This window comes from Colius striatus, chromosome 3 (assembly GCF_028858725.1).
Source record: "Colius striatus isolate bColStr4 chromosome 3, bColStr4.1.hap1, whole genome shotgun sequence".
In the NCBI taxonomy this organism is placed as follows: Eukaryota; Metazoa; Chordata; class Aves; order Coliiformes; family Coliidae; genus Colius; species Colius striatus.
Window position 1 is genome coordinate 17,010,546 of NC_084761.1, and position 18,996 is coordinate 17,029,541.

Consider the following 18,996-nt stretch of genomic DNA (forward strand, 5'->3'; position numbering starts at 1 on the left):
AAAACAATGCCTTGTGTTACTGTAAAAGCTAGTCTAATAAAATTTCAACTCTATTTTGGCGTTTTGGAAAGCAGGCATTCTTCACTGCAATGTGGGATGGATGGATTGCTCCACGTGCATCCTGCATGCTGGATTGAACAAAGCTTATATACCCTGTTACATACATACGCATTAGACTTGCCAGACAGATGCAAACCATTTCCTGGAGCTAATTATTGTATTTACATACTTTTTTCACTTGTGGCTTCGGTCTGCAGTGGATTTCCATGGGTTTCTTTGATGGTCTCTGGTGGTTCCTAGTGGTGGTTGAAGAGGTATCTTGACTTCTTAGTTCCTTCTTCCACATAAGGACTTTGTCTTCATCACTCTGTAGAGGTCTCAGGTTTGTTATCTGCACCCCTTCTGTTAACAGTGTTCCCCGCAGCCCCTTGTAGCAGCTGTGAGTCAATCCACGTGTCCTGTTTCTCACCCACTCCTTCACACCTACAGTCTGGAAGCTGTTGGAGCCAGCACAAAAAATACAACCCGCCACAAAAGACCTAAGGGGATGTTCTTCCAGCTTTCAGACTTTGTTCAAGGCATCAGCTGGGAAGGGGAGCGGGGCTGCTCCGGGCCCGGTGTGGCTTCTCCCCCCGCCGTGTCGGAGGTGGCCAGGCGCGGGGGTGGGTGATGGTACCGGGGCAGCCCCCATACCCGCACCAAAGATGGCGCCGAGGGCTCTCCCGCCCCAGCGCGGGCGCCGGAAGTGGCGCCGTCATCCCTTCGCAACCCGGAGCGCCGGAAGCGGCGGGCACGCGGGCGCAGACATGGCGGCGGCCGGCACCGCAGTGCGCTTCAAGAGCAAGTGAGGGGCAGTGGGGCCGAGACGAGCCGGGAGGTAACGGGCCGCCGACGGGTTAAGCCCCGCGTTAACCGCCGCTCTGCGCATCTCTTTTTTTCCCTTCCAGCTACGCCGTGGAGAGGCGAATCGAGCCCTTCTACAAAGGAGGGCGAGTCCAGGTACTGGACCCGCGGCAGCGAGGGGCGGGTTTGGGAAGGCCTCGTCTCCCGGTGCTGTGACGTTCCCGCTTCCCCTCCACTTTTCCATAGATAAACCGGGATGGAAAATTCATGTTTTGCCCCTGTGGGACCAAGCTCAATGTCATCGATGTGGAAACCGGAGCTCTGCACAGCCTCCAGCAGGTGAGGTGGTCCTGCAGGCTCCTGCCCACACCCCCGGGGGTTCCCCGAGGCTCCCGGAGCCCATCTCCACCGTCACAGGCTCCTCAGCTGAGACTCCGGAGTGTTGGAAGTGGTGGGAGGATGAGGATGGTCCTGCACACAGTCAGATGTTGTTTATGGTGTCCCTAAAGCAGGGAGCAGCTGGCTATGCTCGGTGTCCGCAGAAGCATATAGGGAAAGGAGATCTGTGAGCACTCCACCGGTGTTTTAACTGTGGGGTTTTACCTTTTGTTTTTGTAGGATGAGGAGGAGGATATCAGCTCATTTGTTCTTAGCCCTGATGATGAGGTATGTGCTTGTTTTGTGACTTTCCTGTTGGGCTGCTACAGCCAGTGGATGCTGGAGGCTGCTCTGCCTGGAAGCACTCAGTGTTCCCAGAGTCTCATCAGGTGCTCATGTCTGCCCTTCTGGGCTCAAGTCAGGCGAAGGGGAATGCTGAGAGACTGAGCTTCAGGAGGGTCATAGACACTGGTGTTTCTGTGCTTTACCTGGATGCACTGCAAGAAGTTGAAGTCTTACCAATGACGCTTTCCTTCACCTTGCCTTTGAGCAGATGCTGGTGACAGGGAGCCGAGCTCTGCTCCTGAAGCAGTGGAACTGGCGGGAGAACAAGTGTGTCCGCACCTGGAAAGCTGTGCACACCGCACCAGTTGCTAGCATGGCCTTTGACTCCACTTCCACATTGCTAGCCACAGGTACCCTCCTATTTCACCGTCTCTCTATGAGACTGACACTGTGTGCCTCTCTTGCTTTTGAATAGTATAGCTCAACTGGGCATAGGTGACGATCTCATGAGTGCAGACATAGTAGGAAGAGCTTTTGCTTGCATAGACCTAACATCTTGGTAGACAACAATAGATCCTTCCGATGTTCCATCTAAAATACACTTAATAAAATACTGATAAATATCTGGGATCTGTGAGGCAGTGCGGGGTCGTTGCCTTTGTGTAGAACAGGGGTTCTTTGAGATGGAGGAGGTCAGATGTGACTAAGCTGTCCTTCAGGTTTGATTGTGAACAGTCAGGTTTTGCCCAGCATAAGGTGCTCCATGGATTTCTCTTGGTGTGGGTGGTTGTTACTGGATTCATTTTCTTTCTGCTGCCTTTGCAACCTCTGAAAATTTGCAGTTGCTGATATGTTGCTCCTGTGTGTGTCTCCTTCATAGTTCATTTTTTTATGCCCCTCTTTTCCCAGGTGGCTGTGACAGCACCATTAAGATCTGGGATATGATCAAACAGTACTGCACACACAACCTGAAGGGATCTTCAGGTGTTGTACAGTAAGGACGACTCCTGTCTGTTGGCCACTGGTGTTACTGTGGTGCTTGTATGCTGGGATTGATGGGAAATGTCTTGAGTTGGGTGTCTAGCAGGTCGAGGGAGTTTTCCTCCCCCTCTACTCTGCCCTGGTGAGGCCATATCTTGAGTCCTGTGTCCAGTTCTGGGCTCCCCAGCTTAAGAGGAACAGACAACTGCTGGAGAGAGTCCAGCAGAGGGCTGCTAAGATGATCAGGGGCCTGGAGCATCTTTCTTCTGAAGAAAAGCTGTGGGAACTGGGGCTGTTTAGTCTGGAAAAGAGAAGACTGAGGGGGGATCTCATTGATATTTAAAAATATCTTATTGGTGGATATCAGGAGGTTGGGGCATCCTTTTTTTTCCTGTTGTATCTAGTGACAGGACAAGGGGTAATGGAAAGAAGCTGGAATACAAAAAGTCCCATTTAAACATAAGGAAAAACTATTTTACTGTTAGGTGAGGGACCCCTGGCACAGGCTGCCCAGGGAGGGTGTAGAGTCTTCTTCTCTGGCGATTTTCAAGAGCTACCTGGATAACTTCCTGTGTAACCTACATGAACCTGCTTTGGCAGGGACGTTGGACTGGATGATCTCTAAAGGTCCCTTCCAACCCCCACTGTTCTGTCATTCTGTGAATATAAAGTCATGTTCTGAGCAGATTCTGGGCTCTTCTGCTTCCTGATTCTTGAGATCATAGAATGGTAGGGGTTGGAGATGTCTGGTGAAGGAGCAGAGCTATGACCGACTTAAGCCAAGTCAGTCATTTGGTCAAGAAATTTGTTGGGATCTAAACAGAATATCTGTGCTGGCTAACCAAAGTGCTTCAAGAACATGTAAAGACTGGCAAATATAAGTTTTTTCTGATGGGTGGCAGAGGAATGAAGTCCTACAAAGAAACCTCTTATCTTTCATGTCAACTGATCTGCTGATCTCAGTGTAGAATGTCTATGTATTTAAATGTTGGGCTAATGCCAGCCTGCCCAATTGTTTACTCCTGCCCTGTTGAAGTGCTTCTCCTTCTGCCCAGCCTTGTCGAGTTCCACCCTGATAGCACCCGACTGCAGCTCTTCTCCTCCTCCATTGACTACAAGATCCGCATCTGGGACCTCAGCTCCAGCAAGTGTGTGGCTGCACTGGATGGACACTTCAGTGCCATCACCTCCCTGGCCTTTGCAGATGGAAACACCCTCATTAGGTAAAGGGAGAACCTCCCAGAGGTCTGGCACACTCCTGTTCAGCCTGCCTCCTGCCAGGGAGCGGGTGTTTCTCTGGGATCTGGGCAGACCTTCCTGTGAGGACTGACGCAAGTGTGCAGTCTGTGCTTGGCCATGTGAGTGGCTGAGGACGTCAGCACCCGTGTTTCTGGTGATACACTCTGCTGCTATATGGAAGGCTGATGCTTTCTTAACATGTGGGCCAGGTGTTGAACTTCCACAGTTCCAATTTTGTACTCAGAATGGGTTGATGGCATGGATTTAGCACTAAAACTGCCCTTTTAACTTGCAGCTCTGGCCGTGATAAAATCTGCATGGTGTGGGACCTGAAAACCAGGGAAAGCAAACGAACTGTCCCGGTCTACGAGGTGAAACTGCATTTCATTTATTCCTTTGAGATCCTCTGTAGTTTCTTGGTCGCAGTCCTACAGTGCTGTCAAATCAGCTTTCTCTCCTTTGTGCTCTCCAGAAGCCTGAAAACCCTGTGTCTAAAGCTTTTTAATTTTCTTTCTCTCCTTGCCTGGTGTGGCCATGCCTGGGCAATCAGAGGAAACATATAACACTGCTGTCTTCATCTCCCCAGTGCTGGAGGAGGAAAGAGGGGCAGTCATGTAAAAACATTGTTCTCATACCTGCCTGCCTGTTCTCAGGGAGCCACTGGGGAGGCAGGGGGTTGTGAACACTCATGGGCTGTGGCACAGCTCTGCTGCTGAAGTGGCACCCTGTCCCTTGCACTCAGCTGGTGTTTGGCCCAACTCTTTCTTGCAGAGTGTGGAAGCTGTTGTTTTGTTACCCAAGAAGGGAGATTTCTCTCAGCTAGGTGTGAAGAAACAAGGGTTGCATTTCATCACAGCTGGCAGCAAAGGTGGGTATCCTGGCAGGTCCCTGACAGATTTGGAGGCTGAGAAGGGATGAGACTAAGGCACTGTGTTGCTGTTATCCCTGGGATTTGCATTCCCTATGTGACAGAAGCTTTGGGCTGAACTCCAGCAAAGCCTTTTCCTGGGCTGAGAAGTTGAGCAGGAATGATCAGGCTCTGTGGAGTTCTATGGATGTTTTCAAACCACAGAAAAGTTTTATTTGGACTGAAGAAGAAAAACCTTGTGACCTTTAGTGCCACTGTGACTGGGTCTCTCTCCAGTCCTGCCTTAAAAGCTGTGAGGCTTTTTCCAGGTTTATAACCTTTGGACATTGACTGGCTAAACCAGTGCCTCTGACAGATGATTTGTGTTTTTGCTAGGCATCCTGAAAGTTTGGGAAGTTGCCACAGCTGCTTGTGTGTATACCCAGCCTGTGCCCTTCGAGCTGAAGGAGGAGGCCAGTGAGCACAGTCTCACCCAGTGCATGTTTGTGCCTGAGAGAAACGAGATTGTCACAGTGTCTGTGGAACACAACATTGTTTTATATGATGCTGAAACTCTTCAGCTCAGGAAGCAGGTAATGATCCTCAGACTCCCTTTTCCTCTTCCTTTATCCGTATTTTAGGGTCATCTCTGCTTCTGTGAAAGCTTTGCCTGAGGGTGCCCTCCATTCCTGCCCATACTTGGACTATTCCTTGGTTCTAAGCCAGAAAGCCATTTTTAGTGGTGGGGTTGTATGGAGGAATATTACACAGAGACAAACACAGGACAAGGAAAGCAGAACAGGCATAGCCAGAAATCCCTCCCATGCTCTAGTTTATATCTAATAACACTTTTTAGATGCAGTATTAAATGAAAGGCAACAGTAGTGCAGCCTCCCTGAGCATGGGGCCATTTAATACTTCTCCATCCAACTGACTCCTCCCTCTTTAAACTGCTTCTGTTCTGCATCCTCAGCTTGCAGGTTACAATGATGAGGTTCTGGATGTGAAGTTCCTTGGGCCTGGTGACTCTCACATTGTTGTGGCTACCAACAGTCCTCAGCTGAAAGTGTTCGAACTGGCAACATCACACTGCCAGATCCTCTATGGCCACACAGGTGCGTGGTCAGCTCTGACCTGGTGGGTGGGAGGCAGGTCTGCAAGTATTTCTTTATCCAGCTTCTCCCACAAAGACTAGAGTCCTGGTCTTTGGTTTGAGATCAATTTAAGTTGGAGCTAAAGATGACTGTGAGCTCTGGATGCAGTTTTGTGACTGCAAGTGACAGACTGTCACCAGTGCATAAGCAGCCTGTCCCTCCATAGTGAACATGGATGTGTTATGTCCTGAGTGCCTCAAACCTGGCCCCAGTCAGGACACAGTGGACTCATTAATTCATGCATGTCTGATTTCAGTAGTACTTTTTTCTTCTTCTGTTTAGAAACAATTCTTGCTTTGGATGTCTTCAGAAAAGGCCTGATGTTTGTCAGCTGTGCTAAGGTGTGTTAGTTCTCTTCATTTTTAGGGATCTTTATGGGAAGAGCTGTATTCCTTTTTGGCAGTACAGAAAAGACTTTTGTTCAGATGGAATTCCTGTTAGATACATCCCCCAAATAGAAGGTTCTTCCACTATCCCTTCTTAATGTTGCTGGGGGAATGTGATTGATTGTATTAGCCTGAAAGGGGAGGTCTCATTCTCCAAGCATCTTGTACTAGAGTTAAGAGATGTTATGAGACCGATGGGGAGCTCTGTATAAAAAAAACCAAACCCACCATGTTGAAAGAAAAGGTGCTGGCTGCCTTGAGGTATCCAGAAACAAACCTCCATGCTGGGATTGCAGAACACCTTATTTGTGTATCTGCCTTTACCTGCTCAGACAAATGCAGGCTTGAAATTAAATGAATGGTTAAGCTCAGGGATACGATGAGTGCCTGGGGAGCTGAGCATGTGTCAAGAAAGCACAGCAACTTCTGTCTTCTCCTGTTGCAGGACAGGAGCCTTCGAGTGTGGCGGATGAGCAAAGGTGGAAGGGTGATGTGTGTTGCCCAAGGTCTGGGTCACGCGCAGGGCGTAGGCGCTGTCTCCTGCTCAAGGTAATACAAGCTAGACAAGGCTTTCCCTTTGCAAGCATGAAGCCTGGCTGCTTTGCTAGTCCTCAGCATGGATGTTTTGGTGGATGCCTGTCTCAGAGCCGTACTGCTTCCCATGCTTGGTCCCAGCTTGCCATTGTTCCCTGAGTTTGAAGGAAGGATGGTTTATTTTTTGGATGCACATGTGTTTACCCATAAGTTGTGAAGTCTGCATGTCTTTGTCAGTCTAATTCCCATTTGCCTTGGAGAGCAGCAGCTGGGTAAGTTGCCAGATAAAGCTTGAGTGATCTGGAGAGGAGGTGAACGGAATATGTCTGTGAAGGTGCTTCCTTGAGTAGCACATCTAATAGTCACTGTAACGTGCTTGAATAGCATGTCTGTCAGTGTAACGTGCTTGAATAGCATGTCTGTCAGTGTAACGTGCTTGAATAGAATGTCTGCCAATCTGGAAGCCTGTTTGAATGCTGCAGCATACTTTTGTCTGTAAAGAAAGAGAGCTAGCAGTGCTCTTGCTCAATATCCGAATTGCTGGAGGCGATCCCAGGGGTCTAATTAAAATGAAAGACAGCTTGAAAAAGTGTTAGAGTGCTGTTTCACATCCCAGCAGAGGAACTGAATGTGTGTAGATCCTGGTAGGGGAGGAGAAGGCCTTTTTTCCTGTGCAGGGGAAGCCACTCTTTTACTTCCTTACACTGGACACTTTTATTCCTTTCAGATTGAAAGAAAGCTTCATAGTAACCAGCAGCCAGGACTGCACAATCAAGATCTGGAATATCCCAGAATCCCTCACTTCCAAAGCAAAAGCAGCCTTGATCTCCAGTCCAGAAACCCTTCATGCTAAAGTGACTGAGAAGGGTCATGACAAGGTAAAACCCCACCTGACTTTAGAACATGCTTTTAGTACTTCAGTCTTTCTCTCCTGTGTCATATCATACACTTAATACCTGGGCAACAGCTAGGGCAAAGACCTAAAATGTCCTGCACTCATGTGACCTCTCTAGGACATAAACAGCGTGACAGTCTCCCCAAATGACAAGCTGATTGCCACAGGCTCACAGGACCGGCTGGCCAAGCTGTGGTCCTGTTCTGATTGCTCTTTGCTGGGTGTCTTCACTGGCCACAAGCGTGGAATCTGGTGTGTGCAGTTCTCCCCAGTGGATCAGATCTTGGCCACCTCTTCAGCAGATGGCACCCTCAAGCTTTGGGGTCTTCAGGACTTCAGCTGTCTGAAGGTAATGAGAACACAGATTGCCCTTTGCTCTAGTAACCCTTGCATGCTACAGGGATTGATCAAGGCTGCCTCAAAGAAGGGTGTGCTAGTCAGTGCAGCTGGAATGTCACAATGTGGCCCTGCTGAAGGAAGAGCTATCTAGGTCTAGCCTTTCCCTCCAGGATCTGGGATCTGTGAGCTGCATGCAAAGCTGCAGGACAAGAGCATCTGCCATGCTCAAGTGATCTTCCTTTTCTCCCTAACAATGAGAACATGGTTAATCCTGGGGGAAAGGCACATTTGTGCTACTGAAGGAAAGTTGGCATTGGCTGACACAGCTGTGGCCATGAAGTTAAAACACACAAGTTTAAATTTCAGCCTCCCTTTTCATGGAAGGATTCTTGCCAGCATAGTAGTGTCTCAGTAAGACCAAGAAGGCAATTGCCAGCTGTGCCACATTCTGCTCAGCAGGATTGCCTCACTGAATGGATGCTTCATGCAGTGGCAGGGGAATCAGCCTTTGGTGAGACAGTCTATGCAGTTGGCCTCAGCACTCAGACCACTTGCAATAAGACTTTGGCTAACAAAGTCAAGCAAGCAGATTGTTTGAAGAAATGATGTGGGGACAAGTTGCTTCTTACTGGCCTTCCAACTTATAGTAAGAGGAAGTGCTAAGAACAGAGGCTGCTTTATGGAACAGACCTATCTGGGCTTTGTGAGTACATATCATCCTCTGGAAAGGCCAGATAACAGCTCTTAATGCTTCTGAACTTCCTTTCTGTGTTCCAGACCTTTGAAGGTCACGATGCCTCAGTACTGAAGATCATTTTTGTAAGCCGAGGAACACAGCTGCTCAGCAGGTAAGTGTCTGCACCAGGAGTCTAGAGGAAGGTGACAAAAGTAATCAGAGAAGTCTCTCAGCTGATACCAGCAGCAAGACAATAGAGTCTTGTCCAATAGATTTAGTTTTGGAAAGACTGATGGGAAAATGCCCCATTTCTACCAGTCTTTCTGCAGGGGCTCATTTACCATCCTCTTCTCTGGTTATGCTGTGGATTCTGGTTGGCTGCTGTGATGTAGCTGGGTTGGGGATTACACTGTCCTTAGGCAGAGCTAAAGGTGCATCTGGCCCATGGCATTTTTTGGTTAATTCAGCCCCTGTTTGAAACATGTTGGAAGGGGCCAAATTTATCCGATACTGGAGGTGGGGCAGAGTGAGAATGGATCTGTGCACTGATTCTTTTGTTGTGGTTTGTTTTTTTCTCTTTAAAAGTGGTTCTGATGGTCTCTTAAAACTCTGGACAATTAAAACAAATGAGTGTGTGAAAACATTAGATGGTCATGAAGATAAAATCTGGGGTCTTCACTCTAACAAGGAAGATGACATGGTTGTGACAGGGGCCGGTGACTCCTGCATCACGCTGTGGAAGGTACAGGGAGGGGTCTTTTGTGTTTCTTCTCTGGGTTAGTGATCAAAATGCAGTTGGAGAGCTCAGGATCCCTGTGGCTGTTCCAGCATGACATGTGCTCTCCTCATTTTCTGCTCTTTGAAAGTGGGTCACTGAGGCATATAGTGGGGTTTGGGATTAGAGGTTTTTTTGGCTGCACTGTCTTTGTTTCCCTAGTTGATGTAAAGGTACAGCAGATGGGCCTGAGCAGCCTGCCCTAGCCCTTGCATTCTAAAGATGCTGTGGATTTAACACTTAAATTACTCAACCTAGAGATCTTGCTGCACAAACTGGTCACCTCATCACTTGATGGCTAAATAAAAAGTCATCTGTATCAAAGCAAGATTTGACAAAGTTTTATATTCTGTGTTTTTTAATAGGATGTCACTGAAATTGAAGAGAGAGAAGCACAAGCTAAAGAGGAGGAGCAGATTATGAAGTAAGTTGATTTTGTGCAATAACGAACTCTGAAAGACAACTTCTGTCCAGTGAAACCACCCACACCAGAGCTGTCCAGCTCTGTCCAACTCCAATATTGCATCTTTTCTGTATTTAGGGGCTGTTGAGGCACAGTAGTCTTGATTGTTTAGTTCCTGCAGAGCCTTCCTGTCCTGCTGTTAGATGGGCAATGCATTAGTTTCACATTTATACACTGCTAAGACAAGCAAAGTCAAAATGCCAAAACCCACTTTCACTTTCTCCCGTTTCAGCCAGCACTGAGCAGCTCAGGGAGCCCTCCAGTGTGCCAGGGCAGTCACTTGCACAGTGAGGGCTCTGAGGCATTCCTTGGCAAGCAGTGTTGGTGTGCAGAGGTGTAACACCAAGGAGCCGTTACTGCCAAATCTGCTGCTCTCTGTATAGTGTTTTCTTTCTACTGACCAAATATTTGTCTCACTCTCTTGACCCTGATTTGTTTTCCAGGGAGCAAGAGCTTTCTAACCTGCTTCATGAGAAGAGATATCTCAAAGCTTTAGGGTTGGCAATCTCCCTGGATCGTCCACACACAGTGTTGATGGTGGTCAAAGGTGAGTCTGCGTTGGGCTCTGGAGGCATTTCTCTGCCCTCTCTGCTTTCCAGGACACCACTTGCAGGCAAAGACAACAATGTCTGAAAGCCTGAGTTTTCCCTTTCTCATATGACTCCCATTTTCTTAAGTGGGAATAACAGCTGGGCTCCCAGCTCCCAGCCCATGGCTGCACAGGCTGGACTCTTGCACAGATTCTTCTCTCTTTTCTGCAGCCATCCTCAAGGAAGCTGATGGGAGAAAGCACTTGGAGGAGAACATTCTTCGTCTCCGGAAGGACCAGAAAGGTTTGTTGCAACACGACTTAAGTACTGAAAGCTTTCAGGTTAGGGGTTTATTTTCTCAACTGAAATTAAAAGGAGAAGAATCTGCCTGGAGTCAGCATTTACTGCCGAGCTCCCAACACCCTCAGGCAGGACACTGCCCAGGCCAGCGTCTTTGTTCCAGTGCTACTCCTCGTGTGCACCAGCAGCTCCTCTGAGCTGCTGTGGTGGGTTTGCCTGGCCTTGTTCAGCATGTCCTCATGACTGCCCCTCTGGGTGTGTGGGAGCTGAAAAGCTCTGTAAGGCAGAGGCACTTTTGAACCCGGTGTGTCCTGCACATGGGCAGCCATAGCACAACCCCTGTGTACAACTCCCCTTCCTTCCTAGAGGCAGTGTTAACCTTCTTGGTGACGTGGAATACCAACTCTCGGAACTGCCACGAGGCACAAGCTGTGATTGAGACTCTCCTGAAGCACGAAGCACCAGACAGCCTCCTGCAGTACTCGGGCATTAAATCTGCTGTGGAGTCCCTGCTGCCTTACACCGGTGGGTCACACTGCAGGGATGGGCTGGGAGCCTGCATGAATATTCCTCCTGTGGCATGAGCATTCCCCATTTGCTTTGGTCTAAGAAGAGTGTTTTTTCCCTCTCTCCTGTGACACTCACCGTGTCATTTCTCTTTGCAGAGCGCCATTTCCAGAGACTGAGCCGATTGCTACAGGCCTCCATGTTCATTGATTTCATGTGGCAAAACATGAGGCTGGCAGATGTGTCCCGGGAGGAGGACGTGCCCTTGTGACCTTCCTCCCTCCCCTTGCTTTTCCCAGAGAGGAGAGTCTGAACTGCTTTCCCACCAGGTATGGCAACTGGACTGTTCCTGAATTTTATATAATAAATTTTTTAAGTTGGAATTTCTAAAACAAATCCAGCATTTGGTGCCCTCGGGGCTTAGTGAGAGGAAGGGGTCATTTCTTCGGCCAGGCTCTACTTTCCCTTTGTGTTTTGACACCCAGAACTTTCAGGCCCAGACACTTCAACAGTTCTTAGTTCGGAGAAGCAGCAGAATCTGGCTCTGAAAAAGCATTTGGTCTTTCCTGGGGACTTTAAGCCTTTAGGAAGATGAGAGATGCTACTGACAGTGTTGTATCCCATCCCACAGCCGAGCATGTCCTGGGCAGTGCTGTGGCATTGAATATTTGCTTTGCTTAGGCATAATGCAGCCTGGACCAAGGCAGGTCTCTTGCCTGTGCTCACCCCAAATGATAGCTATTAGAAAGGAGATAAGTGTGGTTTTCATTCCCCAGATAGCAAGTTTTGAAGAATAAACCCCAAGCAGTCTTTAGATATTTATGTAGTTTATTATAGAGACAAAAATGTATAAAACTTCAAACAGAATCACCTGGTGGTTAAATTGCTGGTAAAAAAAATGAACAGGTATGTGGGAGAATAACTAAAATGGAAGGCAGCAATCCATACAGAAGTCTTAAGTTTTCCTATAGCTATTTCCCTAACTCAATTCTAGCAAATGAGTTCAGGTGAGAATTATTGTGAGTTTCAGTAAGTACCAGACCCACTCAGAAGGGGAACGTTTTGTTCATAAAAATGAGCTCTGCCTCCCTAGGCCGTGAGGCAAGAAGCTGTCCACAGCCCTCTGTGTCTGTGCCTGCACAGCCATCACTGCAGGGAGTGGTCAGCGAGGAGGTTCCCAGCCAGTGGGTTCATTTGTTCCCACAGTCAGCCAGCAGGTCCAGACAATTTAGGTATTTTTGTTCTCTGCTATCCAAGTTGATGTAACCTTTAAAAAAACAAAACAACACCCTCCACCCCCCTCACACCCCCCAAGAAAACCCCAACCAAACACCAAAAATCAGAGTTTTAAAAAGAAGGTTCAGATAAATGGCATTCACAGGGCTGCACCATCCCATCCCCTATACCAGTAACTGGCTCTGGATTTCATGGGTGACTGGGCTTGTCTCAGCTGCTCTCCAGGGCAGCTGCAGCACTCATGCAGCAAGCCCTGCAGGGAACACCTCCTGTGGCACTTACACACACTGCACTGCAGGATAAATACCTGCCCGAGGGACCTCTAACTGGCACAGGAACTGCCAGATCCATGGCTGCTATAACTGCCCTGATAAGTTAAACCACTAAATCCTCACCCTCCACCTCCAGGAAAGCCCCTCCTGGTTCCCTGGCCTCCCTATTCCTCTGCAGCCCCAGAGGCAACATCTGCATGTGAGTTCCAGCAGGATCTAACTGAATTATGTCAGGCTCTAACCATGTCCTTGGCAAAAGACAGTCCCAATCTCTGACACCTCCCGGCCTGGGGCACTTTAGCGAGGAGGGTGCCGGGTCATGGGCTAGATGCTGGCCCAGGACTGGGCTTCTTTGCCTCTGAGGGCACTAGTGCACAGTGGGGAGAGGGAGCAGAGCGTGGGAGGTGGGGAGGCTGGGCCGGGGGGGCAGGGACTGCTGCAGGGCACGCTTGGTCAGGGTGCTGCACCTCTGCAGGATTTCATGGGCTGAGGGGCGCACAGGCACCTTGGGGACACAAGCGGCCAAGTCGGGGTCGGTGAGAGAGGTACTTAGATCAGCTGCAGATGACTCCACAGAGCTGGAACTGTTCCTGTCCTTGGGGGTGAGGTGTGGAGACCTGCTGCTGTGCATGGCCAGGGCATGTCCCAGGGGAAGGCTCCTGGCCTGCTCGATTTGAGGCAGAGATGTTGACAAGTCAGGCTTCCAGCTCAGCCGGCTGTCCTGCTCGCTGCCACTGCTGGAGCTGAGGGATGTGCTGTCTGACTCCAGGTCTGGGGTGGAGCTGACCCTGGGCAGAGACCTTGATCTGCTTCTCAGTGAGCTTGTGTCCTCTTCAGCCTGGTCAAGGGAAGAGCAGGCCTGCACCCTGCACTGTCCTTCAGCCTTGCCCTGGGGCTCAGGAGCCATTGGGGAGAAGCAGAGGTTAGGGGTGGAGATGTTGAGCCTGGAGTTCATGATGGTCTGGAGCTTATGGTGAGGATTCTTGTAGGGCTGGAGGCACATGGAGGGCATGTAACCCGTACAGCCATTGTATCTGAGGGGAAAAGATGAAAAGGAACACTGAACAGACCCCTTCTCCCAGCTCAGACCAAGGGGAAGGAGTAGAGCACCCAGGGGAAGCAGGTGAGGATACAAATGCTGTACATGAGGCGTGAGGAAGGGGAGACTGTTCCTAGCCAAGAGGAGTCAGCTCAGGGGGGCTCCTCTGCACCCTGCCTGAGGAGGACCTGCAGCTGGTAACTGGCTCCCTCAGGGCAGGAGAGCTTCAGAAACACATCCTTACCGGATCAGCCACCAGCCGTTGTCAGACTTCCTGACCACCTCCACAACAACACCATTGTTCAGTGAGAGCTCGTCTGCCTTCTGAGACTCATAGGCCTGCACAACAAAGTACAGGCTGCCTGCAGACAACAGGAGAGGAGGTCAGTTTTGCCTTGCAGAGAAAGTGCCTCCATCCCTCAGCAGCCCCAGGGAGCAGGTGGGAGCTGCAGCACAAGTGACCCTGATGATTGAGAGACCCAGAGCTGGTGGCAGAGCTGCTCAGAAAGGATCAGAACTCCAGGCACAGACTCCAAGCAATGGTTAATGCAGTGGTTTTGTTGCAGAACTCCTTTTTTGAAGGAGGAATGTGGTGTCGGGATCAGAAGCAGACTTACCCTCCTCGTTTGAGCTCAAGGCATTCTGGATGTCCTTGTAGCCTTCAGTCTCTTCCAGGTAGGAGGCTGGAAACCAGGCTATCTGTTTGTCTGCGTTTTCCACTAGCCACCATCCTGCAGCAAACAGCAAAAACTGGGTTTTAACAGCCTGCAAGAAGACAGAAGTCCATAATCCCTGGGTAAGGGCTCCCTTGCCCTAGGAGGCAGGAGGGACCTTTGTGGCAGCTCAGTGCCTGGCCAAGGCTGTGCTCACACTGTTCTTCTCCCCTGTGTAAATTGAGGTGAGCACACTACCTGTACAAACAGCCCCCCCATAATGCTACCAGCTTGGCTTTGGCCAAGCTCTGACTCCATCCACACCCTCCAGCCCTGAAAGTGAGGAATCACTATCACACATACCAGTCATGTCCTTGAGTAACACTTCAACAATTTCCTCCTTGGCCACCTTGAAAGTTTTGTTCTTTGCATCTTTGGTTTCAAAGGTTTCGATGCACCTGTAGCTCTGGGATGGCTGCGGGGGGGTGATAGAGGAGAGCTGCTGCCTTGAACGGTTTTTCTTTTCCCCTCCAATTTCTGATGGCATGATCACAACACTGAAAAGTAAAGTTACGTATTGGTTTACTGAAAAGTCACATGGTTTAGTGTGAGCTTTGGTAAAATCATGGATGCAGTAAGCTAAGAAAAGGCATCTGAAACAGCGTAAATGTGTTAAAAAGCATTCAGTCAGCCTTCCCTGCTCTGCTGCCCCAGTACCTGACTGCTGCTTCTCTTCTATGTGTATTCTGTAACATTCTATTCTATGAAGACACAAACAAACAGTACCAATATGATTTCATACCTGTCTTCAGGAAAGGAGGGATCTAGGTCTTGGGTCTGTGCCTTGAAAAACTGAATCACATCTTCCCCGCGGGAGATCTTAGCGTCGGTTTTCATCAGCTTCTGGCAGTAGGTTTCCAGCAGTTTCAGTAGCTCCAGGCACATGTTCAGCTTCTTGCTCTTTCTGTGCTTTGCATTTGCATCTTTAAAATATCAAGGGCCAAGCTGGTGTAAGACAACATGGGTCTGGATGCCTTGGGAGCAGCAGCTTTTGCCCAAACAGGAGGTGCCCTCATCTACCACCCTTTGCTGCTCAAGCCCAAACTAAACAGCTCAGGCAGCAGCTACCTCTGCCTCCCCATCGCTTTTAAAAGTGCCTGATAATAATTTTTTTACATCTACAATGTGTCTTTGTTCACACTTAAATGTTGTGAGGAGTTCTGGGCCAATACTTCAAGGGTAATATTAATTTACCAAGTGCAAGTTCTGGGCCAATACTTCAAGGGTAATATTAATTTACCAAGTGCAATTACCTATTAAAAATAAACTTCTGTGTTATTTTAAGTCAGTGGCAGACCCAAGTGCAGCAGTATAACCCAGCAATACCGTGCTGTGAGCAGGATGAACTGTTAGTCTGCTCCAGAGGATGGTCAGACTCGGAGGCTGATGTCTATGGCAGCAGCTATGACTCGGTCCTGTTTGCTGGCCCATCAGGGATTTGTTCTTACCTTTAAACCTGGGTATCGTCCGGTCAGAACTCCGGAGTGAGCCGCTCTCAATGGGGAATTTTCTCTTCAGCTCTTTCTAAAAATAATAAGAGGAGAACAGTGATGCTTCACAGCCCCAACATGTGCCTGAGCTCCTGCCCCAGACAGGAATCCTCTTTGCAGGGGAACTTTCACTCACATGGAATCTCTTGAAGTCTTCAAACGTCCGGTAGATGAGGATGTTGTTCTGATCTGACCAAGACACAAACATCATGTAGTTCTGGAAAAATAGAAAGGGAAAGAAATGCATTTTAAAAAATGGTAACATTCAGTCTCAGGTGCTTTCCAGCACTGGGCATTTGCTGGGACCTGTGGCTTCACAGGTTCTGGCTTCAGGCTGCAGTCCTGTCATGTTAAAACATTAAACTAAACGACCTACAAAAAGATTTCCTTAATTTTAAGGCCCCTAAATGGATGTAATCATGGTTATAACCAGAGAAATTGATGACACTGTGAACAGAAAGGCAGCAGAATCCAAGACTACTATTTTCTTACATTAGTAAGCGCAGTACAAATGAAATCCAAGACCCTTTATCCTAGATCACGAGGTTCTAATCCCAACAGCATAGGGAAATGAGCAAGTATAGTGCTGCAGGAGTCACTCAGAAAGCCCTCTACTTTCTCAATTTCTAAAAATCTAAGGAGGCAAAGCCCAACAACTACAAATCATCGAAGTACCTTCTGCTTTCTGCACTGTATCAGGCCCACAGCCGTCACACCCACTGGGTACCTGCAGCAGCTCATCTTCCGCACGGATGCTCCTTCCCAAAGCAGCTGGAGGCTGAGCAGAGCTGCGGGTTCGGCCCCGACTCCCGTAGTTAAATATGCCTGGGCGGGGGGCAGGGCACAGGCCTTCCCACGCTTCCTCCTCTTCCTCCTCCACCCCGCCCGAATTCCGTAACTCGGTGTGCGTTGTCCCTGCCCCCGCTTTACGGCGCAAATCCTCGCGGGCGCTCGGTTGCGAGAGCCGGGGCGGAGAAGCGCCTTATCCGATGGCATCGCGCCGGGCCCCGCGCCGCGGCCGGGGAGCTTCGTCAGCCCCGGCGCTCGGGTGGCCAGCGGCGCACAGCACCCGCGGCCAGCCGCGGTTCGTGTGCGGGACGGCTGCGGGGCGTTTGCGGCTCTCTGCCACAGCCCGGCCGGCCGCGCCCGCGCCCGTTCCCGTTCCCGGCACAGATCACGGAGATGGTGTGTTGTGAGGCACACATGGGGCACGGCTCGCTGCGTGTGCTGGCGGTTACACATCTCCTTACTGCCTTGTCCCGCCTGCTAAGATACCCGAATGGTTTTCAGGTAGCCGTATCGGAATTTGCACACTCAGTGAGAGACGCCGATGACGACGTTGCCAGAGCACGGGATGAACAAACACATCCCCGAGGTGTAACTGAAAACGTCTCAACGCTTCTCAGGTGTAAATACTCGATGGCGACTCAGCTCCAAGTGCTCTGTGTTCTGTCTCACGTCAAGCCATGGCTCCATACCCTTCCAGGGCTCTTCCCAGGGACCAGCTCCCGCTGCCCAGAGGCGCTGCAGAACCCCTAATTACAGCCCTGGAAAGCCTGGCCCTTCATTGAGCTGCTGCCTTTAGCGTGCCTCAGGTTATGACTTGGCTGATGGACATTCGTGTGATCAAACCGCCTTCTCCATCCTCCCTCCCTTTCTTCTTTGATGAAGCCGAAATGGAATCATTAACATTATTAGAGCCCAAATTGAGAGGCTCAGCCCTGCCTTCCCTTTCATTTTCCAGTCACACCTGGTGCCTCAAAACCCCCAGCAACTGTGGCGGGTGATTTTTCATCTACAACAAAAAACCCCAGCACCTGAAGAGGAGGCCAAACAAGATTCCTGCTGGATGGCTAGAAAATAACGCTGAGCAGGGCCTTGGTTTGCATTTCATGAGCATGTAATGCTGCTCCTGCTCCTGCTCCTGCTCCTGCTCCTGCTCCTGCACAGCAGGATGGCAGTTTCTGAGGACAGAGGAAGCATTGCCATTACAGATCAATCTGTTGCTGCTTCCCCTATTGGGAAAGAAAAGTTACACAGACAGCACCTAGGTCCTGGGTGCAGTTTTAGTGGGAAAACCCCTTTGATTTGACCTTCAGGGCACTTCCTGGCTCATGAAAGCAGACAGGAACTGACCGGTGGAAAGCTCACTGCTCTCAGCAGCCCCACAGCCGGATCCTCTGGCCTGCTGCTCACAAAGGGTCCAGCAAAAGCATATGCTGTTAAATACACATGGCTCAAAAGGATGGGAGAGATAGAGAGAGGAAATCACTTAATCCAGCAAGTTTATTCCTTATGATCGTGCTTATCTAGAAGCTGTCAGCAGCAAAACCCTTGGTGACTCCCTGTCACTGTACCCATGGTCACAGGTTTCTCCTTGGCAGCCTTGGTTTTGGCAATTGCTGGCACCAAAGGCTTTGCCACATTTCACCATTTTCAAGGAATTCAGGAAGAGGGATGTGGAAGACATGGTCAAATTTTACAACAAGAAGTCACCTGAGGCTGAAGAGTTGGGTGTGCGGTTTGGAGAGCTGGTTGGCTGGGAGATTGTCTGGTGATAGAATCCTTTTGATTGTAAGCTCATCGAGTTCAACCGCTCACCTCATGCTGCTAAGCCCACCACTAACCCATGTCCCTCAGCACCTCAGCTACATGGCTTTCAAACACCATATCTTTTAATACATCATAAATACATATTTTAAATATACTATATTTTAAATTTAGGGAACTTGTATAACACAAAATATGAGCAAAACTACTCAAAACCTAGTAATTAGTTTTTGAGAAAACGTATTGCAGAAGCAAAGCTCACTGCAGTGCAGGACAGAGGTGTGGGGGAGACAATGGCCAGGCACTTCTCTGAGAGGATGTCATCCCCGAGAGCTGAGTGCGAGGCTCTGCAGTTGCCATAGTTGTCTGGTTTCAGGGTTTGCTGTTTTCAGGGTTGATGTCAAGAAACAGTTTGCTCAAGAGCCACATCACAGCAGTGTGAAGGGATGCTGTTTGTGAAAGCGAAGGAAGGCTATGCCAGATTGCCTCTGGATCAGCACAAGTGCTCCTCAACAGCATCACTGCACTTCCCTTGTACAACTGTGTCAGGTCAGGGCCACTTCT

At 49.4% G+C, this 18,996-nt stretch overlaps 2 protein-coding genes across 4 annotated transcripts; one reads left to right on the forward strand and one right to left on the reverse strand.

The window, feature by feature from the left end:
* Positions 1 to 783: 783 nt before the first annotated feature.
* On the forward strand, positions 784 to 13,911 carry TBL3 (transducin beta like 3). Of its 3 annotated transcripts, XR_009818392.1 has the most exons (23): positions 784 to 844; positions 948 to 999; positions 1,090 to 1,182; positions 1,462 to 1,509; positions 1,775 to 1,916; positions 2,416 to 2,500; positions 3,543 to 3,710; positions 4,022 to 4,097; positions 4,498 to 4,594; positions 4,970 to 5,166; positions 5,547 to 5,688; positions 6,010 to 6,068; positions 6,559 to 6,662; positions 7,375 to 7,525; positions 7,661 to 7,891; positions 8,659 to 8,729; positions 9,143 to 9,299; positions 9,698 to 9,756; positions 10,239 to 10,342; positions 10,557 to 10,628; positions 10,992 to 11,150; positions 11,291 to 11,461; positions 13,894 to 13,911. XR_009818392.1 is itself a non-coding variant. In XM_061992122.1 (22 exons), the coding sequence occupies exons 1-22, from the start codon at positions 807 to 809 to the stop codon at positions 11,401 to 11,403; spliced, it is 2,418 nt and encodes an 805-aa protein (XP_061848106.1). In that variant the 5' UTR covers positions 784 to 806; the 3' UTR covers positions 11,404 to 11,528. The 3 variants fall into 3 exon arrangements, 2 of the variants coding, with proteins under 2 accessions (XP_061848106.1, XP_061848107.1); XM_061992122.1 differs by lacking the exon at positions 13,894 to 13,911 and having other exon boundaries at positions 11,291 to 11,528; XM_061992123.1 differs by lacking the exons at positions 11,291 to 11,461; positions 13,894 to 13,911 and having other exon boundaries at positions 10,994 to 11,144.
* NOXO1 (NADPH oxidase organizer 1) lies at positions 13,008 to 16,126 on the reverse strand. Its single transcript, XM_010207259.2, has 7 exons — positions 16,019 to 16,126; positions 15,841 to 15,916; positions 15,135 to 15,315; positions 14,696 to 14,889; positions 14,297 to 14,410; positions 13,924 to 14,041; positions 13,008 to 13,674 (listed from the first exon to the last, which is right to left on the reverse strand). Exons 1-7 carry the CDS (start codon positions 16,091 to 16,093, stop codon positions 13,008 to 13,010), a joined length of 1,425 nt encoding a protein of 474 aa, XP_010205561.2. The 5' UTR covers positions 16,094 to 16,126.
* Between the last annotated feature and the right edge of the window lie 2,870 nt (positions 16,127 to 18,996).

What these genes read in the sequence shown, in the direction of transcription:
- NOXO1 (XM_010207259.2), bottom strand. Translation starts at nt 16,093, where the DNA reads ATGATGTTTGTGTCTTGGTCAGATCAGAACAACATCCTCATCTACCGG. An exon ending in CCCTCCTTTCCTGAAGACAG is followed by an intron (nt 14,890 to 15,134) that starts GTATGAAATCAT and finishes TTTACTTTTCAG; the next exon opens with TGTTGTGATCATGCCATCAG. An exon ending in GTTACTCAAGGACATGACTG is followed by an intron (nt 14,411 to 14,695) that starts GTATGTGTGATA and finishes TGTTTGCTGCAG; the next exon opens with GATGGTGGCTAGTGGAAAAC.
- TBL3 (XM_061992122.1), top strand. Translation starts at nt 807, where the DNA reads ATGGCGGCGGCCGGCACCGCAGTGCGCTTCAAGAGCAA. An exon ending in CTCTTCAGCTCAGGAAGCAG is followed by an intron (nt 5,167 to 5,546) that starts GTAATGATCCTC and finishes CTGCATCCTCAG; the next exon opens with CTTGCAGGTTACAATGATGA. An exon ending in TCTCCGGAAGGACCAGAAAG is followed by an intron (nt 10,629 to 10,991) that starts GTTTGTTGCAAC and finishes CTTCCTTCCTAG; the next exon opens with AGGCAGTGTTAACCTTCTTG.